General features: G+C 32.3%; 2 protein-coding genes and 1 non-coding gene across 3 annotated transcripts in view; 2 read left to right on the forward strand and 1 right to left on the reverse strand.

Moving 5' to 3' along the window:
• LOC110994692 (vitamin K-dependent protein C) overlaps window positions 1–9,908 on the forward strand; it is a 30,822-nt gene extending 20,914 nt beyond the window's left edge. The window contains exons 11-13 of the mRNA XM_022261489.2: window positions 2,919–3,075; window positions 8,579–8,737; window positions 9,277–9,908. Coding sequence (XP_022117181.2) covers window positions 2,919–3,075; window positions 8,579–8,737; window positions 9,277–9,396 — 436 coding nt within the window. The 3' untranslated portion in view covers window positions 9,397–9,908. The remainder of the gene's footprint in view (window positions 1–2,918; window positions 3,076–8,578; window positions 8,738–9,276) is intronic.
• Window positions 9,909–12,641: 2,733 nt separating this feature from the next.
• Window positions 12,642–24,279, reverse strand: LOC110994682. Its single transcript, XM_045630493.1, has 5 exons — window positions 23,216–24,279; window positions 21,109–21,328; window positions 19,770–19,896; window positions 13,313–13,430; window positions 12,642–12,762 (listed from the first exon to the last, which is right to left on the reverse strand). Exons 1-5 carry the CDS (start codon window positions 24,224–24,226, stop codon window positions 12,652–12,654), a joined length of 1,587 nt encoding a protein of 528 aa, XP_045486449.1. The 5' UTR covers window positions 24,227–24,279; the 3' UTR covers window positions 12,642–12,651.
• On the forward strand, window positions 14,245–14,363 carry LOC123689616. The gene has a single exon (XR_006750556.1). It is a non-coding gene; the product is annotated as a 5S ribosomal RNA (ribosomal RNA).
• Window positions 24,280–24,801: the final 522 nt, after the last annotated feature.

Consider the following 24,801-nt stretch of genomic DNA (forward strand, 5'->3'; position numbering starts at 1 on the left):
GGTCGCTATGGCATTTAATAATGTAACATATATCGGTAATCGCTCATTTTCTCTATAATAAAACTAACGTTGTTTACAAAGCGAGCTTGAATCCACAACTACTATGGATAAAACTTGACTACGATAATAAATGTTACAAGGCTTTTAACAGGGACGTTATGTTATATAATACATATAGTGTTAGTTTTATTATTATATTCTTAGTCTTTGGGCGTTATCGTTATTTCTGTTTCTTTGTGTTGTTTAAAAAGGACACCTTTGTAAGGGCCTCCTCCCGAACTTTCCGTTTGTTTTGTTTGTTTGTTTTTTTTTAATTGTTTTTTTGTTTTAATTTAAAAAAAACAAATGAATGCAATATTATCAGGTTACCAAAGAGTTCTAAAATTGAACTTCAAAAAAAGTTTTCATTAGCAATGTTTCTAACTGGCCAGTTCTAAACATTTTCAGTGTTACAAACGTATGTCTCTCCTGGGCGGACAGTCTCAATAAATATAAGAATCTTAGTTAGCATTACTAAAAAGCCTTGCTTGGATAATACGGAAACAAACAGAACGTCCAGTACATGTAAGTTTATAGCGAGAATTTCGTGCTTAATCCGAACATTTGCACCAACTAATTAAAGTTCGTAGCGGTATACACTAACTGTGGCGTAGGTTTAACAGATTTCACAATTTGTTTAATTACTACGACGACTGAATAATTAATGTTTTATTTATGGTTGCTTATCAATACTTTAAATTAGTATAACTAGAACATTTGGAAATTGCAGTGATAATTCATTTGCTATATTTGTTTTAAATATTGTAGTATTGTTTGATGATTTGCTTTTTTAAAAGAGTACCGAGACTTTTTGCCGGCTTTTTCTTCTCTCGGCCTACACCCTCTGTCTTCTTTGCCGATAAGTAGGGATGCCTACAGGTTGGAATTTAATGACGTGGAATAAGTGATACCTTGATGATCTTATGTTCCAAAATAAACGTATTTTTTATTTTACGTAACGCCAACATACTGAAGCAGTTTTAGTGACTTCAGCGTGCGACCCTCATCCCAGAGGTCGCAGGTTTGATCCCCGTCTGTGCACGTATGGACTTTCTGCCTATGTGGACATTTAACTCACATATGTCGTGAAGTAAAACATTGTGAGGATGCCGGCACGTGTTAGATCCAAAAAGCGATCACTTAATTGCCTATTAGGAAATGGTCCAAAACAAACTCAGATCTGTGGTAGGTTGTAAAGTATTACCATCGTAAATAGGAAATGTTGCGTTGATAATTACTTTGCGATTAATATTTACTGTCATTTCATATTAGCGACGACCTTAGCTTGAACGACTTTGAAGTCTGTCGTGAGTTTGAATATTGGCTGTGCGCAAATATTATATTTTTGGGATGTTCCATTTAATGTACGCAATCAACTTTACAGGGAAATAAAACATCGCGAGAGACTTTCATGTCAAAATCCAAGAACCGATTCACACAATTTTTAAGGCACGTAGATTTTCCCCGTTGTAAGTAAGCTGCTTTTATAAAAAAAAATAATGTGGTCGTCGGTTAGACAGTGAGAAATGACTTCGCTAGACGCAATATACAGGCAGACTACATCTAAAATAAATTAAATAGGCTGCCTAACATCTACCCGCTGACCGACCACAATTAAAAAAAACACTGTTAAAGGATTGGCTTTCGAACACAGTTTATAGAGAGTTGGAGTTGCTACTGAGACCTAACATATAGTTGATTACACTTTTCAACCACTCACCCACACACTCACTCATGCACTCGTAACATTGTTACATATATATTCCTTATGTTTTATACTATTGTAGAAAAACGTATATATTTCTTATTTTGTTAACATACATACTGTAACCATAATTGTCTATTCTTTACTTATTATCATTTTGTCGATCCGAAGTGGTGGAGGCCTGATGACCTGTAACACAGGTGCACAACCTTTAACAGGCATCAGTCTCACATAAACAATACCAATTACTCCAAAGAAGAATGACAATTCTTTAGATACTTTACTGTAACATATCATGTTATGAAGTTTTGTAAGTTTTTGTGAGAAATAAATAAATATTATTATTATTATATTCCCAAATCTTAAACATTGTAATTTAAAAATCAAACACAGAAAGCTAATCTATGCTAAATGGATGCTTTGTGAAGCCAACATACAGGTTTTTAGGGCCACTGGATTATTAATATATATTATTGTATTTGATAAAAAATCTACGGGTTTAAAATACTATGTTTTATTTTACCCACGAGAATATTCTGCCCAATTTGCGATTGAAGAACTGAAATATAAAAGAAAACGTTTCTTTGACTCGTTAGTAAGGACCCAGTGGGCATTACGAGATCAAAACGGCCTCAGAGAGGTATTATTTACAAATGTAGTTTGTAAGTTTAGGCTTCGCTTATGTAGGTTTAGGATAATTAGTGTATGCGTGTATAAACATAAGTAAATTAATATTTGCTGTTGATATAATAATTGATTTTATATTTTTAGTATTTCTGTGTTCAATAATAATATAAACATAAAATATAGTCTATCATATAAAATCTATAATCTTAAATGTAGTCTGAAAATTATTAAACACATTTTTATTAAAGGATTAACGAGATGACTTCCGATACTAACAATAACTTGACTTCTGATATTAGATATTAAATAAGCTGCTAAGTATATCTTTTGAATACCCTTTTAATGTTATATTGAGCTTTTTAAAGTGATGTAAAGTAAAAATTTTAAATCACATCAAATATAGTAGTTTCACTAGTATATTTAGTATATGTATTTCACCAGCTAGAGTTTAGGATTTATTTTAGATAAACCAGTATGTGACTAAAACCTAAATAATACAATATTTAATTAGCAACGAAATCTTATAAAAATAATTCATTTTTTTCAGATTACCAGCACCTGCAAGACAAGATCTAGGTCATGGTATCGCGTGTTTACCAAACCCTCATCAACTCTTGGCGCCTCATACGACATGTGTAATTTTAGGCTGGGGTAAAAAACGACCTTCGGATGTACACGGGACTAGGATTTTACATGAAGCACAGGTAATATGTCACAGACTAAGCAAGTTTAAATTATTCAACCTGCCTTTACTTAGAATGAGCAAATATAAAAAAAGGTGTCTGTAAAGTCGGTTTGCGGACGATAGTTTAACGTGACAACGTTGAAAAAATTGATGAAATGATTGCATTCTTAAGTCGTCGAGTGGGAAAGTGATAGATGCGGCGCAAGCGTACAATGAACGTATCGTGACAATGAGCGTAACGGGACATTAAGTCATGCTTTTTCGTGCGTGCAGCCGGCATTCAACGATTTATTAAACGTTGTCACGTCAGTAAATATAGGTTCCAATTAAAAAAAAAACTAAATACAATAATAATTTAAACAGCATTTGTAGCTGATTTAAAAAACACCACGAATGAAAGAAAGACACCTGACACTGCGATGATGTCGAACGAACAAAGATTTTCTTTAATAAATAATAATAATTTATATTTCCTTCACATTCTTAATAAGCGGCCTTTAAGAATTTTACGATACATTTAATGGTTATTTCGTTAAATTTTTATGGTTTAATCATATTTATTTATTGAAATACACCTTATATATTGTTTTAATAGTATAAACTACAAGCCACAATTTTCACTTCCAATTTTAGTTTTTACTAGTAATTTGTTTGCTTAACAACGTGAATTACGTACCATTTAGTCCCTGTTTTTTTTGGCTTGTTATTATTTATGTGTGTGTAATGAATAATTGATAAAAACCAAATGTATAGATACGTTACAATTAGGTCACATGAAACTAAAATATTTTGTTAGTGTACTTATTTGAATTTATAAAAGCTTACCATGATTATATGAATGTAATGAATAATTGATAAAAACCAAATGTATAGATAGGTTACAATTAGGTCACATGCAACTAAAATATTTTGTTAGTGTACTTATTTGAATTTATAAAACCTTACCATGATTATATACCGTGCGTCAGGAGATCGCACGTAGTCGGACGGCCGAATGTAATGAATTTAAGATTACTTGTTATTATTTTACAAATTTATTATTTAAATCACGTTTATTTTTAAATAATATTTATATTCAATTTACAAGCTACTTTATTTTGATGATTGTACTTGATTCACGATGTAACGAATTTATGATGATATGTTATTACTTTACAATTTTATTATGTTTATAATTAATATTTATAATTTACAGTATAGATTATTTGATGATTGTATTTGTTTAATATGTTTTACTCGATGTAAGTTAGTTGATTGACTCGATACCGACAGTGACAAACATAATGAAGAGTAGTCTTGATACGATCTAAAATAAGTGAGGTTATTCGGACCGATCCGCTTGACGAAGACGGACGTTAAATTGTAAGCTGTGTGGTTGTTTAAGGATAAGAAGTGTTGGAAATATACTTAGTTATTGTTGTAACAAAGCAGGCGTTTATTATTATACACCGAGAATCGAATAGAGAGAATTTATCTCATGTGTATGTATAATTCGTGGATTTAAGTATTAAACAAATTTAAGAACTGTAAGATGTAAAGAATACATAGGAATACTGCCGTATTCCGTATTTGATTTGGGACAAATATCTGCACTATCTTATATATCTATGTTATATATGTATATCTCTTACTATAGGACACATCGGTGACATGTCTTTGAGAATTGGGGAATAGAAACTGCATTTAGACACTCGGTGTTCAAGTTGCGTAATTGGTCTCGAGATCTTATTAATTATATCAGTCGATAGTTACGTAAGATATACGCTATTTATCATATTCTATTAAGTCATTTTACTTTAATTTAAATTACTCTAAAATTAAATAACACTGTATTGTAAAATATCATGTAATTACTCGTAGTTGTTCTGTACTCTGCAGGCATCTGTATGACTGCAGACTACAGAACATATACGAGATATAGATACTTCGTCCTTTAAAGGCGGCAACGCACCTTATAAAATGGGCAATCATGGACTGCGACGACGACCGTTTTTGTGCGTTGGCCTTCTAGTGCCATAAAAAATGAACATCTAACGAAGAGCTCTCAAAAATCTTCCAAAATTCACGAAATCACAGGCAAATCCAGTAAAAAATAAATATTTCCGTTAATATTGAATGCAATTTGTATGCAGTTTACGCGTTAAAATTGCGAATTTTTCGTTAATTCGATTTGTTATGCCAAGGTACTGATTTATTTGCCGACTCGTTAAAATTCGGAAAATATTATTTTGTCACAAGTTGAATAATTAATATAAACCAATATTTGTAATTCAATGAAGGTTTTTTACCTGAAAGAGGAATTAAATTATATTTTTATGATTATCTATATATTTCTGATTTCTGAATCTGTTGTATGATATTTTTTCAATCAATATGCAAGTAGGTGATCATCCTCCGGTGCCTGACACACGCTGTCGATTTTTTGGGTCTAAGGTCTGTTTCCTCACGATGTTAAATGCGCACATAAAGAAAGTCCATTGGCGCAGTCAGGGTTTGAACCTACGACCTCAGGGATGAAAGTTGCATGCTGAAGCCACTACACCACTGCTCAGTTTCTAAGCTCTGATTAGTTTATCTGCAGACGCAAAAATTGTTTAACCTACTAGATATCACCACTGTTTCACCCATCAATGTTCTATAAGTAAACTGTCTAACACAAAATAGTTATTAAATTTGTAACAGCATTAATATAAATAAACCAACTATTTATCTTTATAATAGTCTACTTAGGGTTCTTAAAGAAAAAGCCTATTCTTAAAAGGCCGGAAACACATGCGAACCTCCTGCCCGTTTGCTGTTTCTGGCATAAAAACATAGAAAACCTGAGATTTCCAATACTGAACAATATGTTGTCTTTTAAACCATCCAAAGACGCTACATAAATTTTTATATTTAAATTAAGAAAATACACTTAACCTTAATAAAAATCGCTTTAAAACATGTCATATCTATAAATCTGTTGAGTGATACTCATCTCGTTGATAAAATGTAAAGATTTCTGAAGTGTAAACTATAAGTGGTTCTAGCGAGGAATTTCGATACAGAATTGTATTATTTTTTATAGAACAGGGGGCAAACGGGCAGGAGGCTCACCTGATGTTACGTGATTCCGCCGCTCATGGACACTCTCAATGCCAAAGGGCTCTTGAGTTCATTGCCAGCCTTTTAAGAATTGTATTCGATAAATATTCGAAAATGGTAACTGAACGCCCGAAGAAATAGAAATCTCCACCTTATACGTAAATAGAAAGGCAGGATTATCAGTTGCGATTTTCTTATTTATTTATTTATATGTCTCGTCTGTTTTCCAAATCAGGTAAATACCACAGAGCTCTCATAATTCATCTAACACGCTGGTGTATTATGCATGCTTTTGACCTGCCCTATTTCTAGTAAACTCTGAATTTGATGTTGTATTACACAGGGGTTTGTGTGGTATTAGGATTTATATCATTATCATATAAAGGACCTTAATTGCATAATAATTAAAAAACATATTAAAACCGTCATAATGTTAAAATATACCTGGAAAAAACTTGCGATGATGTACTACTTTGGGAAAAATCCAAAATACCGTTGGGACGAACCCAACGGTATTTTGGATTTTAAGTAATATTTGCGGAATTAAAATGATAAAAGTGTTTCAAACAGAAACTAAATATATCTTTATTTATATAGATTAACGAGTACACTTATGAACGTCAAAAAAAATCAAATTAAATTAATTATAAATTTACATTTACTACCAGTTCGCAAGTCAAGGGTGTAGAGCGGGTAAAAAGAACTGGCAAGAAACTTTCCGCCACTCTTTTCAATCGCCAAGTTTTTAATACCAATTGCAACTTATATGTAAATCATGTGCATCATATCACAATTGTGTAAATCACGGCACGCAGAAATTAACTAGGAACCTCGATGTAATTGCTTAAAAAAATCAAGTACCCTCGACACAGGAATATACCTAAAAAGAACAGATTTTTTTAAATTTAAGTTTATTGAATTAATCCTGATATATAAAATATTATAATGAAAGATATAAGTTACTTGAATGTCCGTATCACTTATATAATATCACTTATGTATAATTATATAATTCCTGAATAATTGTCATAATGAATTAACGTACTTCTTCTACCCATCCGATCTATGCCTGTTAGTCACGCAGTGATATTTTATTTCTGACATCATCAGATATATGACCTACTTGGCAGCATTTCTTACTCAGCCTATATTAGCCAGGGCATGCAATATCTTATTCGTAGACGTATTATAAACCTTTATTAGTTAAATAAATGCATTGTCCCGTTTATACTCTGATTGAGTATAAACACACACATCACATATAATAAAAAAGTGTAACTTTGTGAAATTAATCATAACTCAGATCCCAATAGATGGTCATGTACCAGTATATGATCACTCCATGTTTTTGAATATCTATATTCACACTGTTTACACACTGATACTGATAATATAAATAAATAAAAAATCTACGTTTACTGCACAAGTCGTTATGCGACAGAATTGACATCTAAAATTCTAACATGTAGTCTACTAAACGAATACGTTAACCAATATCGTGTATTTTTTTTCGATCTCCATTTCTCATTCTCTCTCAATAGGGCAAGACTATATATATTAGAAGAAAGGGCCCTTATATAATTTCTTGCCCGTTCTTCTCAGAACAAGGCCTCCTGGTAGTTTTTCGAACGGATGGCGTAGTTTTGCTCTTTCGCTAAATTTTGTCATTGTTTTTGACATTCATAAGCATGCCCTAAGACGCATCTAAACTGAATAAAGAATTTTGATTTTTTGATTGATTATTTCATTAACTTTTTATTACTGTAAGAGAAAATATAACTTGATTTAACAGAAATAAAATAATAATAGGTACAATCACATGACATTATAAACAGTATTGTATCTTTTATGTATGGGGCACGAAATACACTATTAGTCTGTCTGATATGTGAAGACTGGAACGACGTATGTTACAGTAGGAGTTCGTAGGATGTCACGTTAAAAATTTTCCAATAACCATTAAACTTCGGAGTTGATGTAGCTATAGAAAAATGTGTAATATGAAACAAAACTTTTAACAGCTATTAAATGAAATGCGAAACAAATGTATTTTAACTGTAGTACTGACAAATTAGTTTTACGTTTTATTACTTTTACAAAAATATTTTTAATTTGTTTATTTTTTTATTTTAATTATTTAAGTATTCCTACAGCTAATGCCTAAACAATATCCAAACAATTACATTATACACAAAAAGCCAAAACGGAATACACATTGAAACAGAAACATAAAGCACAGTTTTACAAAACACAGTTGTAAGATTGATTTATTGGTAGATTAAAATATATATTTAATATGAAGGAACAAACAAAGCCATTATTAGTAAAAGATACCTGAGTTTTTTAAATATTTTTTTAAGAATTATATTTTAGGATTGTGCAAATAGCCTTTTAACATTTATTTAATTAATCAGCTATTCATTGTTTACCTTTGTTTTAAGGTATCAACAATACAGCAGGGTGTGTGTCGTCGTTCGTATTGGCAATACGCCATAACTGATAACATGGTATGTGCTGGACGCGGTCGTCGCGACTCCTGCGCAGGCGATTCTGGCGGTCCATTGCTATGTAGGGATAGATCTATGCGGTATTACTTACAGGTAAAAAAACAATTTCTTTCTGTATGAAAACCTCTTTGATAACTTGCAAAAGATAGGTACAAAATTAAAATTTCAACAACCGCCGCAACTCATATTAATATTTAAATTAATTCATGCAGGTGATGTTACAGCTCTAAGAGACTGAAAACGTGAATATATAATATTATTTTCTTTAGAGTCTGTTTCACAATGTCCGGATAAGTTCCAAATAAGCTATTTATTACTTATTGGTAGGATAAACAGCATTTCGTCATGAAACTCGAAGTATCTTATTTGGAACTTTTATCTTTAGAATAATTTATGAGTTGCATAGCTATTTGGTACTTTATCCATACATTTTGAAACAGGCCCTTAATATTTTTAAAATCTAATGCCTTAGAAGCTGTATTCGAGACGAGACTTAAATGAAGTCTTATTAATGAAGATTATTAAAATGTTTTTCTTTTGAAACTTCTGAGTTTTGATTGCGATTTGAAATAAAAAGTGTGTACAAATTTGACAGATAAATTAAAAACTACATTTTGCCATTATCATTACAGGGTATAACGAGCTTTGGTGATGGCTGTGGCAAACGCGGGAAATACGGAATCTACACAAGAACTGCCAATTACGTACCTTGGATGCGAGCTGTCATGAGCAAGAATTACTTTGACGATTGAATTGAGTTACAGATAATTAAAAGTCAAAATCTGCCTGACTATAACAACAGAATAATTTTTTTCCATATAATTTGTAAACTAGAATACAGTAATAGAGTAAAGAAGAACCCACTCTCACACTCAGTAGTCTTTGACAGGACAGGATTTGTTTACAGAATTCGAACGCTGTTTTAAGATTATACAATATTGTATGTACAAATTCGACTATACCATTAGTTAGATTTATCGGTAAAAATTTTTGGTTTTATCACTAAATTGCCTATTGTACCTCTCGTTAGGCTGTAATAGCTTTATTAGTATTTTAGTCGTATTTTTTCTTTCTAAATTGCATTTTAATTGTTACTAACGTTACGCCAGTACTCTTTTACCCAAGTCTTAATTTTCTAATAATTAACAATGTGTCAAGTTGGTGCTACTAATAGACAGAGCAATTTTTTTTTATAGAACAGGGGGCAAATGGGCAGGAGGCTCACCCGATGTTAAGTGATACCGCCGCCCATGGACACTCTCAATGCCAGAGGGCTCGCGAGTGCGTTGCCAGCCTTTTAAGAATTGGTACGCTCTTTTCTTGAAGGACCCTAAGTCGATTATATAATAATTTGCACACATTATGCTATAGTAGCATTAACAAATGATCATCTTAAAAAGTTTCGATTCGAATGATTACGATTGTTCAATATCGCAAACTTGAGATCACAAAATTCAATATTGATTCAGTACCGGAGTTATTAGTTCAATTCCTCAGTAAATTTATTATATAAACTTGTAAATATAAGCATACAAAATCTGTTTGTTATATTCTCATATATATTACGAATTGGTTTTGTTTCTATTTCGTAGACGTCCTTGTCTACGCTGCCCACGTAAAGATTTATCTCGTAGGCTTTTTCCACTAAGCGTCTCTCTATTATATGTAATTTAAGATACTAATTTATGAACGCAATAAAATATACGATATTAATTCGACGAAACCATTTAGATATGGTTTGGTGGCTAAATACGTAAAATCTTAACTATCACTTCAAGATACTATATGAATAGAAGTTTTGTAAAAATTGTCCCAACTTACGTAATGTCTACTAAACTTAGCCCAGAAATATTAGAAATTCGAATCCCTGTTGAGCCTGTGAAATTAAGACCATGTATCCAGCACGGTAGACAATCTATTTGGAAGAAATATTATCAAAAATTCAAGCAGAAATATATCTATAATACGTTGTTTGATTGTATGTATAATTTATTTAAGGTACATTCCAACATAATGAACAAAGTATAACAGGTAGTACCTAATATTACTGACAAAATGCTGTGTGTTCACTTATTTAATTCACTTTCTATTTAGTTTTAGTGATAAGAGTTAGGTGATGAATAAATAAATACAAAATATTGTTGTGTTTTCCTTAAAAACTTAAAATTTTCTAGTATTTTTTATCCTTAAATTTACATGTCCTCATTTCTTCCTTATTCGTCTATAGATTTATAAAACTGCTTGCATCCAAGGGATATTATGGCATATGATATATTTTATTACCCAAACGAATGAAGGAACTATCTCTGTTTGTTTAATTGAAGTATGCATCATAGTAAAAAATTTCAACAAATTCGAAGTGAGTTTTCTTAATATTTAATATATTTAATCATTTTTCATTAATAAATCTTTCCCGATGCTCATTTGTTAAATTCCCTTTTCCCTACAACCGAAGATATTCTGAGGCATTTTTTGTCTTATTGAGTATAACAAAGGCGAGGTATTTACTTAGGACTTAATAAATATTGTTAAAACAAATTGTGTATCCATGATCACCGAATCGTTCTTTGTGGTATATTTTTGCCTATTCAGGCAATACTTCAGCTACTACAGCTGTATCTACTTCTAAGTGTTATATGAAGGAATGGTATAGTCAAAAGTTGTAAAAAGCACGAGAAAAATCGGGTCCTACGGATAAGGGGTTTGACTCCTGACTATTCCACGACAATATTATGTCCATCGTACCGTATTGTAGTATATTACTTTTTCAACGTATTTTTACTTTGTGCATGCATTTTACGTAGATTTTAATTTTAGCTACAATTTGGATTGCTACAATTTCAATTCAGTCAGTTCAATTCAGTAAGTAATGATCATTGATAAGGGGTATTAATATAAAACTTTTTCTTGTAAGAACTTGCGTAGCAGATCCTGTGATCTTTGTTTACTACGTATATAACAAGAATCCCTTAATATAATTGCTACAAAAAGTAGGATGTTAAAAATTTAAATTAACGCTACCGCTATACCGGGTATAAGGGTCGGGCGATTTCCGCAACAGTGATTTTATGTATTGTCAAAAGATCATCGTAAATACAATCACTCGCATCACTGAATTTTCATTTACATCGTTGCCAGTATACTAACTATAACATTTAAGAATAGATCACAAAAAGGCGATTAAAACAATACAAAAAAGACTTAATAGACTACACTAAAATCATTGTATTACACCAAGGTAGACATTGTAAATACGAAACGGAACGTGCATACTTGCTGGGAGACAGTACTTCACTCCGGGCCACCGCTTGCAACTATATAAAGCGCAAATTCGGCCCCACATGGTGTCAGGCTGAGCTAAGCTCGCCAAAAAGCCCGTGCTGAGCTGTAAAGGCCCTTAAGGCCAACAGCGAGATTCCATTCAAAAAAAAAAACACATTCTCACGTCTGGGCGGGGGCTTCTCAGTACCAGCTCCTTCCTCTTGACCGTATTCAACGAAAAGCGGTTCGAATCGTCGACGACCACTCTCTCCCCGAGCGGCTTGATGATTTGGCGTTGCGTTATGACGATGATGTGGGGTCACTCCGTAACTTCTACCGCATTTACCATGGAGAGTGTTCAGAGAAGTTGTTCGTACCTGCAGCTGAGTTTCATCATCGGAATTCCACCCGTATCACCTCGACGTCCGCCTAGTGTGATATGTCAAAATATGAATTCTACGGAATCAAAAACCGGAGTATAGGCCAGTCCTGTGCCTGATATACGCCGTCGCCTTTTTGATACTAAAGCAAGTGGGTTTCCTCACAATCGTTTCCTTCACCATTAGAGCGAATGTTAAATGCGCAAGTCTATTGCTGCACAGCCGGCGATCGAACCTACGACCTCAGGTGATCGCACGCAACAGCCAAACATTCAAAACTTAGCTAAAGTACCATTGGAAACACAATCTCACAATTAATATTATTTAATGAATAAAAACAATAAATCGGTGAAATAATTTATTATGCTATGCAGGCATAAAATCGTCTGGTTCCCTTGCAATATCGAGTAACCAAGGAATGTGACGCCAGACGCCAGTGTACAGCGCTGATTGCTCTCCCGAGGGACTTAGCTCATCCTTTGGAAAAGAAAAATCGTTATTTACATCTACATAAATCTAGTGGCTCCGTTTCGCTTTCGCTTCTATTTATTACAGCAAGCAACAATTTTATCGGACTTATATGAAGACCTGGGTTGTGCTAGTACTTTAAACATATTTTAGAGACAGCACTTCTGTATTTTGCTCACTCAAACTTTGTTAACTAGCGGGCCGTTCAAGTATTACACAAGCACTATAGGGTAGATGGGGAGGGCGTCTTTGATTTTCTTATTAAGTGACTACTGCAACAGTAATTATTTACTTTATTACACGTTGTCTATGCTTAAAAACGAAATACGTTTTCCAGGATTCCTAGAAAAAGTTAATGCGTTTATGTACTATTATTTTGAGAGCTTTACTTACTTTTGATAAGAGGAAGCGGGGGGAGGATAAATTGCAGCAAATCTGCTTACTTTAAACTTTCGATCTACTATAACATATTATTTCACTCCTTCTTCTCTTTGCGAAGAATTAATTAGATAGCAAGGTAGAGCAATCTTGATAATTCTGAAGAGCAAACGTGTCTTACCTGTGAGTACAGAGCAATCAGTTTCCCACCAATCAATAGCATTCCGTTCATAGGATTCTCAATTTTATCGGATGTTGATAGTGACAGGCAATACACGTTGGGCTTTTTGTGCGATTTTCTGAAATAATCATTATGTTTGTTGTTAACGTTAATGTATAATTAATATTTTGATGTTAAGTGATAAAATAATGTAGAAATTGACAATTTTTTATTTGAAGATTAATAAAATTCTACATTTAAATATTAATTTGCACATCGTTATTTGTGGCAGAATATGCGAACTTTACCGACTGTATAACTTTGTACGATATTGATAATTGTATTTTATTCTTAACTAGCGACCCGCCCCGGCTTCACACGGGTGCAATGCTGATACTAAATACACTACTGAAAATCTGTGAACGTTGGATATTAAAATGTGTGATAGACATATACCATCACGGACTTTTCTGTAGACCTTTTCAATGTGTACAATACTTAGTACATTATTTTGATAAAACTCGTAGGGTTCAGCCTCCGTTTGCAATGTAAGCGGAAAAAATTAAATTATTTACGACATCACATTAGAAACCTCAAAAATAACAGTACTTCTCCACTATTTAATGGATGTTATTACATATAAACCTTCCTCTTGAATTCTAACTTGAACTCTATCTATTAAAAAAACCGCATCAAAATCCGTTGCGTAGTTTCAAACATTTAAGCATACAAAGGGACATAGGGACAGAGAAAGCGACTTTATTTTATACTATGTAGTGATATAGATAAATTATTATGATTAAAATACAATTTTATTGATTTCATTTCTACTGATTTTTTGAACGAAGATTCTCGCACCGTGCGAAAGGGGACTAGACGGACAAAATTAAGATCAAAAGTTGTAACGACACTTTGTTATAGTTGTTCTATTTTATAATTTTGATTCACCGTTCGCCAACGTCCATACCACGTTGAATACACCGGTTCTCGTCCGATCACCGAAGTTAAGCAACGTCGGGCGAGGTCAGTACTTGGATGGGTGACCGCCTGGGAACACCTCGTGATGTTGGCTTTTTTTTCGTAGGAAAAAAATGAAAATTATTTTTGGATTTCCCTAACTAAATTAGTCTTGTTTTTGTTACGAAAGATGAAACGTACACCAGAATCCCTGTTCAAAAATTGCGGGGTCCCTAGCTTCCTTGCAAAATACAGTTACGTCATCAACTCCACAAACGACAACAATCTTTAAAAAATATTCATTATAATAAATAAAAACATAATGTTTCAGGAAAATGTCATGAAATTCTGCGAATTCAAAACTTAGTAATATCACAACGAGAGCATCTAACACAAGGACATGAACCAAATGATAGTAAATTAAAACATCTGAACTACGAAATATGCTTATTAATTGTGCCACTAAATTTATATTTAGGTTATTTTACGATTTAACCCCTGCGTAGCATAACGACATCATCCTTCTTCCTCTTTTAAATACCTGGTCCCTAAAAATTTTAATACTTTAACTTCGTTTCATCCGGGTGTCCCTTGACACCTCTCAAAAACTTGAGAACTTCATATAAATTGTCTCTTCCCTGAGACATCATTAAACATTTCAATAGCTTAATATGTAATTTAAGTCTTAAATAATTTACTGAAGTGTTCAATAAATTTACCTTATGTGACATTTTGATACATATTTTTGACCCCGCTTCGATATATCCTTGACTCAAACATTAAACAAAAGACAAAGATAAAGGAACAATTTGTATCGGACCATTGAGTAATCAGGTTATAACAAATACTTTACCTTTAATTGCTATAAATAGTTTACAGCACGTGCAAACTGTCACGAGATGTAATTAGAGTGTAATTAATAAATAAAACATGAGTAAACAATTTGCAAGTGAATAAACTAGTACATATTATAAAACCAACGCGACTTAAAAAGTGATCAAATTTAGAAATAGACCTTCACAACAAATTATGTAATTTTATATTGTAATTGTAAATAGTGTATTAAGTATCTCAACAAAATTTTATAAATAAAAAATCTGTTGACTTATTATGAAGTAACTTACAACCTTAGTACATACAACTATATCTCATAAATATTAATAAAAGTAAAGAAAGGAATCATATTTATTAATAACACAATTTTTCAATGTCTGAAGTCAGACATATGCACACTTAGACAACAAAACATTAGTTGTCCTGCAATATTTTTAGTTTTCATTAACGTAATGATTACTATTGTGAAACTATCTACCAGGATATTATAAAAATGCGTGTCATTATAAAAAGACACATCCATCTATACTGGCAAGACTCTCAAACCACTAATCAATTTCAACATTCAAATGAAAATCAATAAACATTATATTTGTAAAATATTCAGTCATAATATTATAATATATAACTATATAATAATATTATAACTAATTAAAATATAAAAATTTAACAACTACTTTTTTTTATAGAATAGGAGGCAAACGGGCAGGAGGCTCACCTGATGTTAAGTGATACCCCCCCCCCCCATGGACACTCAGTGCCAGAGGGCTCGCGAGTGTTGCCGGCACTAATTCTAATAGTATTTTATTTGTGTATTTAATTATTACATTTTAATCTACACCGCATCCTAAAATTGCAATCTGTGACTAACCACACATTAAAAGTATAATTGAAAAACCCTTACACATTTCACTTATATAGATTTTTATGTGAAAATAATAAGACTCTAATAAAATAAAAACGTCTACAAAGCAGCTGAAATCACAAGTTTAATAAATTTGGTACATAATTAATTCGTATTTATATTCGTAACAGAATGTTATTTGAACTGGCGTAGACTAAAAGCAATATTCTCAAATAATAGTAATATACGTAAAGACTGGTTCCGTTGAAGCCTATTTTAAGTACCTTAAAAATTGCTCTGGGTATTCTGCCTATTAAAGGATTACTGTAGCACATCAGAGAATACTATCTCATTGTCAAACACCACAAACACTAGATTCAATAAAGGCATATAAACCACGTTCTTAGTGACAGGGAAAAGGAAAAAAAAAATTATAGGTATCGTAAGTATGGTAAGGGGATACTGTATCGATTAAATATTTCTGATGAATTAGTTCTGTTTTATTATTATTGCAAAGTAAGTACATAGCTAGCAGGCCCCATTTCTCGATTCTGGAGTATAAAAAGTCCGCATGTAATTGATTTGCGTACATATAATTTTTTTTTATAAATTTTAAGTAATATTGTTTTTAATTAAACGAAGTAATGTACAGACAAAAATGGTAGCCAATGCTCATTTATATTATCATACTCAATATCCAATTACAATTAAATGTGTCAAAAGAATAGCTAGCTGCAAAACAAGTCAAAGTTGAGTTTTATAAAGAGAGAGAGATTACAAAAAAAATACATGACACAAGCGTGATGTAAGTTACGGTGGTATACGGGAAAAGGCACGCGTTTCGTCAAACCGAATGTATTTTATCTAATATTTGATTTATTCAAGTCCAATCTAGTTTGGTCCCCTCAAATGATATTCCTTGGAAATGGTTATTATAGGGTCACGGAAAATCAATCCAATTTTTATACAGTACGAAATTGAAATATTTTAAGTTTGCGGTAAGCTGATTTTGTAAATATTTGTATGACAGCAATTTAATTAATATTCTAAGCTATGAGTTAAAAGTGTGTCAGCCTCCTGAAAACGACTGTAACATAATGTAAATTAAAATTTTCTGATATGTGATAGAGCCTGTCTTGAAACGGTAATAAATCACATTTTAGCTGGTTTATAACATCTATAACTTCTAGAAATATCGAGAAACATTTCAGTCAATCTGTCTTCATATTATGAAACAATATTTCGATAAACATTTTTTCGACATCGGTGGACGTTTGGAAGTCTGTAGTTTATGTTTCCATCACACTACTATGTAGAAACTATGTATAAAATAAATAAACCTCTACCGATGTTTATGAGTTCTGTGATTGTGATAAAGAAACATATAACAAGACTAATTATTACTAAATATTCGGACTTTAATCATTTCTTTTGATGTTTGGGTTATCGCGGAATGTGGTTAAAAAAATTATTAGGAATATCCACAGCGCAAAATCTCACACATCATGAGCACACACCACATACACACCATCACGTACATACCCACACTTTTACATCATCACACAACACAACTAATTTAAGCTTACTTAAATAAATTAAATTAAATCACAATTATTATAATGTATTAAATAATTTTTGTTTGTTTGTTCCCTTTTTTAATCTTTTTATTGTTAAATATATCATGTATTCCATATTTGGCTATATTCTCAGTGTATTTCTAAGTCATTATGTATAATTTGTGTTAGCTGTAGGAGTACTAAATAAATAAATAATCTTGCCAGCCAATAAAGACGACGTTTTTACATGATTACCAGATTCAAACATCTTGCAGCGATTTTATAAAAAAAATTTAAAAACTTATACCTCCCAAACGCCTAAGGGTGACTGAGTCAGTGCTTTAAAAGGTACGATGAAAAAGTATACTAACTCGGTAAATCCTGGACATATTTCTGAATAAATAAGGCTTTCGTGGACCACTAGTGACAAGTTATTAGATAGGTTGTTGGGATATCTGAAACAGGCATATTATGTTTATCAGTCCTTGCTACGCCAAATCTATGTCTTCTTGAGTATTGTCAAAAACGTCGTACCTCTAAAATAAAGTATAATAGTTAAATTGCAAAATACGATTCATGTAGTATTGTCATCGCTAGTTAGATTTAAAAGGTTGAGAAGGTAAAACTAAAGTTTTTTAATATTATTGTTTAAAAGTCGATAAAATACGTCATGATTATATGTCCGTCCAATCAAAATTAAACTTACAAGTTTCGTATGTGGGTATTATTTAATAAATACTGTGATTATTATTAAATCTATGGATTTTTGTTACTAATGGATTGATGAAGAGAGGCCAGCGCGCTTGCCGTGCCTGTCGACATAAGCTTTTTAAAATACTTCAAAAAAGCTAAGAGAGGTTATCGGTTGCGGTTACAAATTCTCAGTGTACGGCATGGAATACATTACTGTATCTGATTCACTGATCATTTTCAAAGCTCTTTAGGAAAAGTAATTGAAACTAAAAAATATTGAGAGAACAATTTCAATTTTAAAATAAAAACATAAATACTTCCAATAGTTTTAAAGAAATAAATAAAGTTTTTGTTTATTTATACCTATAATATATATGAAAATCGGTAACATTAAGTTTATACAATATACCTATAAAAAACAAATCATTCCAGCGTTATAGATTATCGGAGCATTAAATTTCCTTCCTAATAGAATATTATTGTCAATAACGTCAGATTTCTGTCTCGCTTGTGGAGGCCCTCTCTCTCACACACTCTCTACACCCTTGTTGTTTTCCAAGTATTAAATAAGAGCTAAATTAATTATATTTTTGTCCATATTATTTCATTACCAGAATGTTTCAGACTATCTGGCGATAATCTATTTCGGTTATTACAGTATATCAAAGTTCAAACGTACGCAACACATTTAGATAACTTTAATGATGAATGGTAATTGTTTTGACGCACATTAGTAGCACATTTCAGTCAGATAACACTTTGACAATTGATATTAAACTGTCATCTGGCTGAAATGGCTACACCATTTCTATAATCTATATCAAAATATAGTGATGTATGCATAAAAAATAGTGATAATGTTATTTGTTTGAAATTTTGAAAATGTACCATATTTAAATTCCTTATTTAAATTAAATAATATGAAATATATTTATTTTTCAATTATCGCACAGATGTTATATTTCTATAAACAATGTTAATTTAAAAAAAGAAACTATATACTTGCATTAACTCAAAATCATCTTCTAAAGTTGAGAAGAAGCCAAAGAAGAATAGAAAGATGCATGGTGGGTGTAACACTGAGACATCGAAAAAGAGTAGAAGAGATAAGACCACTTTGGTCATGGTGGACATTATAAAGAGAATAATACAATTGAAATGACGCTGGACCGTGCCCATGACGAGAGATAGCAGGTTGAAATGGACAAACATAATTACAGAATGGCAACCACGCGATGGAAAAGTAAAAGAGGCAGACAGAGAAAGAGATAAGAGAATAGGAGACATCACTTGGACAAGAAGAGTTAACATCAGAAATTAATTAAGCTTAAGCTGGAAGAGGCCTGTGTGTCACAGGACATGCTGATTACCTAAAACTGTCATATGATGTATTAAATTAAGTTTTATTATGTAACTTAAATAAGTGTTGATGTATTATAATGGGTTTTATTAATAATTTATTACCTTCCTTTTTGCTTGCCTGCAAAGGAAATTATTTCGAAGAATACGTGTTGAAGAAGGCTCATAATAAAAAATACACAAACACGGAAAACCGTTTTTTCGTGCCCTGTCTATAAATAATATAAGTTGTCACCTGTCCAGACTCCATCCTACAGCCACTCCTCTAATCCCTTGGGTGTGGGCCATTTGATGAGACATCAGTGACACCGGTGCCCATCCATTACATGTTTCAGACATTGAATTCACAACTTCAATAACACCTGTAATAGTAAAATGTAATTTTTTTTTATAAAACGCCCTGTATCCTATCAGGCATGCAATCAGGGAGATATGTGACCGAGTGGCTAAGCAGCAGGGAATGTCGAAATCTCCCCTTTCTTAAAAAGGGTCATTATTAACTGGGCCCGGGCGACAATTCTCTGGTAATGTCGTCATTTGTGGGCGAGTTGAGTTGCCCGGCGCTACCCGCGTTTCCTCTCGTGCTATTTTTTTTCGTGACATATTTAACAATCCGTTAAATGTTTCATTAATATGCTACTAACAGGTTGTACTGGTCCTGGTTTTGATCTAGTATACATTATTTTCTAAGACAAAATGAACATAATGGTATTAAAATAATAGTACAGTAGAACCCGCTTTATAAGAATTCTCGCATTATACGCTAATATTTGCAACTTGAGACATGTTTTTATACGTTTCCTAATGCTTAATACGGTTCGTCAACATGTTTAAGTCGCCTAATACGGCAACAAAACGTATCTATTATCTTTTGTGGCAACTGTCAATGACTGAGCGCTTAAGTAATGTTAAACGAGAATATATATTTATTGATATATTATGTGTATGTTTTCGTCATAACATACACGTGCTACAAATAGGTTAATTTGCATTCTTATGAACTAATTTGTATTTTAATAATTAAACATTAAGGGTAATAGCGCACTAGCGGCCTGGCCGCGCGGCCAAAAACGATATTATAAAGGCATCATACATATTTCAACGACCTTAAGCAATATGATGTCAAGTTCATTCATTATTTGTGGATGAGGAAATCTCCGTTTGAATTCCTGTTAGTAAAATACGTCACGGACGCCACGGCTAGTGCGTTTTATCTGCGATTCAATTTGATCTCAGTGCCCGCAATGGCCAGCGACCACCAACGGGCCGAAAATGCGTCGCTTCAAGCTCGTAGGACGCCGCTATTCGACAGGGCGCTGGCCGCGTGTGGCCAGGTGCGCGTGGTTCAAGGCGATTTCATAATAATGTATCCATCTCGCTGGCCGCAAGCTATTGAGCTAAGTGTGAACTGAACCCCTAATGATATAATCGCTAATAAAAAAATTTCCTTCACTTACAATTTTTGATGAATGATTGATTCACAAATATACAAAGTTTCATTTGAAATTGACACGATAGAGATAAGAAAATAACACACATTAGCTATTTAAGATATGCTACAAATAAAAAATTACCAATATTATATAGATATCGCCTTGTATCCTTCAAGTAGAAGCGAGGATGAACGAAGCTTCGCCTTACATAGGATATTCGTTCAGAGTTCCTCCAATTATCCGTGCAATAAGCTACATATGCAGACTGGCCATTCACCGAATAGCTCTTGTAATGTCTAAATAAACAAGAACCAGATGCCAACAGCCAATGTGGGCTTAATGCCGCCGCATCACAACGAACCTAAAATAATATTTGAATTTATATCTCAGAGATAATAGCTACTAGTGTAAATTTACGCTTTCGGGTGTGTGCGAAAAAGAGTTTACTGTGTTAGTGTTGTTGATTGTAGTTGCATAACTTCTCAATAAGGCAATGCAGGAATCAGCTTATTCATTATTTTTTATTGAAAAAAGGGAAAAATTACAAACTGAGATTATTTTAGTATCGAAGGATAGATTCTATTTTCAATAATTAACACACAATAAAATAAATTAAAATTACCAAGAATTATTATATAAAGATTGTATATAATCATACTTGGTAATTTTATTGTATGTTTGTCTTATCTTGTGTTTGTTTTTAATTGTATTTTTTAATCTCCATTTTTTGCAAAACTTACATATGTTTACATAAATTGTCATACGTATTAGATAGAAGATCTTATAGCATAGGTAATCAGTAGATTTCGTAATATGTATGATATTGTAGACTAAATAAATAATATATATATATACAATAGGATCAATGAATCATTACAAGATTAAGCTAGAACAGTGACACTTGGTGGAGAGGGAAACGCCGCCATTTTGTGGATATTTTGCAAGAGAGCCCATGTTCTCACTATTCTACTCTATTTGACCCACATAAAATTTATCAGTATTCCATTGCACTTATAAACCTAGAATTTAAATAATTAAAATACTTTACTTTAAATATTCAGAAACTGAAAAGTAAATAAACGTTCTTGCGACTGTAGCCCGCTCGTATAGTTGTACGGAGTTACGTACATATAGGATTTTCTTAGTTTATAGCGGCGTGACTTGTTTGATCCAAGACTTAAGCAAGTTGACGGCATATACAATAAACTAAATAACATTAGACTAAATATACCCTCAGAGATGTCTATTAAACTATTTTGTTTAATGGTACAAAAATAAATATTTAAGCAATGCAACTCTACTACGAAATGCCCGATTAATTCTCAACGGACGACTGAGTCAGGCGTTCGATTTTTATAGCAAAGCGCTGTTTAGAACTATTTTTAGTTTAAAACATTTATAGCAAACATTAAAAGAGCCTGTTTTCTAAGTAATTATTTTTATCTAATATAATTTATATGTGTTTATTCGTATTTTATGCGCTGCAGTAAGCTGAGAATAAAGATAGCTATAAAAGCGGCGGCTTATTGCGTGTTATTGCTTAAAGGTTCAATTTTTTTTGTTATGTTTTTTTTGCACCAGGAGTTAAAAGGATTTTAATAGAGAGATATAGATTATGGCAGAACATGTCATTGGACCTGCCCATGAATATGTATCAAGATAAAATTCTTATGTCAAGGTATTTTTCCACTAATCAAACTCCTCCGAAATTGCTCGACCGATTTTCGTAAAATTTTGGGTGCATGTCGGGTAGGTCTGCGAATCGGACGTCATCTAATTTTCATCTCTCCAAATATTAAGGGTCTAATTTTAACGACTAAATTTTTATTCTTTAAGAAAATTTCTTTTATTTTATTTTTTTATGATACAGCATGCAAAAACATAGAACCCTTAATTTTTTCACTCGTCAATCAACACCTATTTTTTATTTATTAATTAAAAACTTATGACTTTGTATAGAGTAAAATTCACAGAAAACCCTAAATGTTACCCTCATGCGCCTAAAAAAGTTTCACTTCAAAAATTTATCATTCCGAAAACCGAACAGTCTCTGTAGTAGCATTGTAAAATGTTCCATGTTGATATGTTCTAAAAAGGTAAGGCTAAGCTAAGTGAAATCACATTAAGGAGAAACGAAGTTTGCGGGGGCAGCTAGATTGTTAATCGATATAAATAACTAAAGCATTTCTGTGTCATCCTAGCAATCAATAACAATCCTAAATGATTTTGATGAATGACGAGTATTTACCTGAGTGGGTTCATACACATAGAGAGCAATGAACGGAAATTCAGACCAATGCGCCGACCGACTGTGGAAATCCTTTGTTGTATTAACACGTTGTGTCGGAATGTTTGTTATAACAATTTCTGGAGAATCATTCTCACTATCACTTCCAGTTGGCTTCGGCGTATCAATATGCTTTTTTACATATCTCGTTTTGTTTTGATGTTTTATATTAAAATGTATATCTTCTAACAATATTTTCTCATCGTCATCAATATTTGGTAGGAACATTTCGCTTTTGGGCGTTGGAGTGTCGCTGTCATATAATTCGAAAAATTTTATTTTATCATATGCCGTGGACAATGGAGAATGTTTTAAAATATCAATATTTTTAGTACGGTTTACTATTTCGGAGGCTTTCGTTGTTACGGGGCAGGTTTCATCGTCAAATTTCTTCATTGATACCTTTAGTGAATCTAGAAATTGACTCCGTTTCAAATTGTTTCTCAGAGGAGCTTTTTCAGATCTATGCTTAGTATTTTTTGTGGATGTACACGTTTCATACTGCACGTGAAACAAAAACACTGGTGAATTTAAAACGGAACGAGTCTCTATATTAATGTTATCCTTTTTAATTTTTGTATCTAAATTTCTTCTTTTAATCCTCTCATCATTTAGATCTGAATAGTAGAACTCTATGTAACTAGGAGTACCAGTAGTTGTCCTTCTTAAAGGAGTGTTGGTAACAATTTGTGAAAGTGTTTTTTCTTTTTTAGACCGTTTTGTGCTATTTTCAATAGGAATGTCGACGTCTTCAAAGATCTTCGTTTTCCTCCATAAAACATTGATAATTTCGTATCGTTTCTGAGTCACTCTATCTAGCCGTCGCTTTGATGAAACTATTCTTGGCGTCGTATTAGGTGTTTGATTTATATTCGTTATATTCCTTGTAATATTGTTGTCTTTACTTTGCACATTTGATATGGAATGTATTTCGGATAATATAAATAAAGAGAAGATTCGTATGAAATACATAACTAGAATTTCATAAATATTCAATACAAAAGATTACGTAAAGTTATATATAAATATGCCAATTTCCATAGCAGACATTTTGAAACGAATGCTGCAAGCGATGTCATTTAAACGCTGATTCGCAGAATATTATGAATACAGACTTGTCTTTTTAAACTGTGTTATGTAAAATATTTGTTGGATACTTGAATTTGTATAAACGTGATAAGTATATAAATATTAGTATAGTTACGATGCATATAAATATATAATGTCTTAGTATAATTGTGTTTCAATAATTTTTAACCAAAACATCGACTTCAAACAGGATACAAAAAAAGTATAATTTACCATAATATTGCAGCTTCCTCCTAATTTCTTTAGAATGCCATTATATTATGGTATTGGTCGTCCCAATCTCCTTTCCAATAAAAAACTAGAACAAAGTCCTTCACAAACACATAAAACACGGTCGAATTGAGTAACCTCCTCCTTATTTTGGAATCGGTTAAAAACAATCTTACTGTTTTTAAATCAATAGTAGGAACGGGGACTGGTTACATTATTATAACATAAAAAACATTAAAACTTCTACG

This window comes from Pieris rapae, chromosome 12, assembly GCF_905147795.1.
Source record: "Pieris rapae chromosome 12, ilPieRapa1.1, whole genome shotgun sequence".
Lineage (NCBI taxonomy): Eukaryota > Metazoa > Arthropoda > Insecta > Lepidoptera > Pieridae > Pieris > Pieris rapae.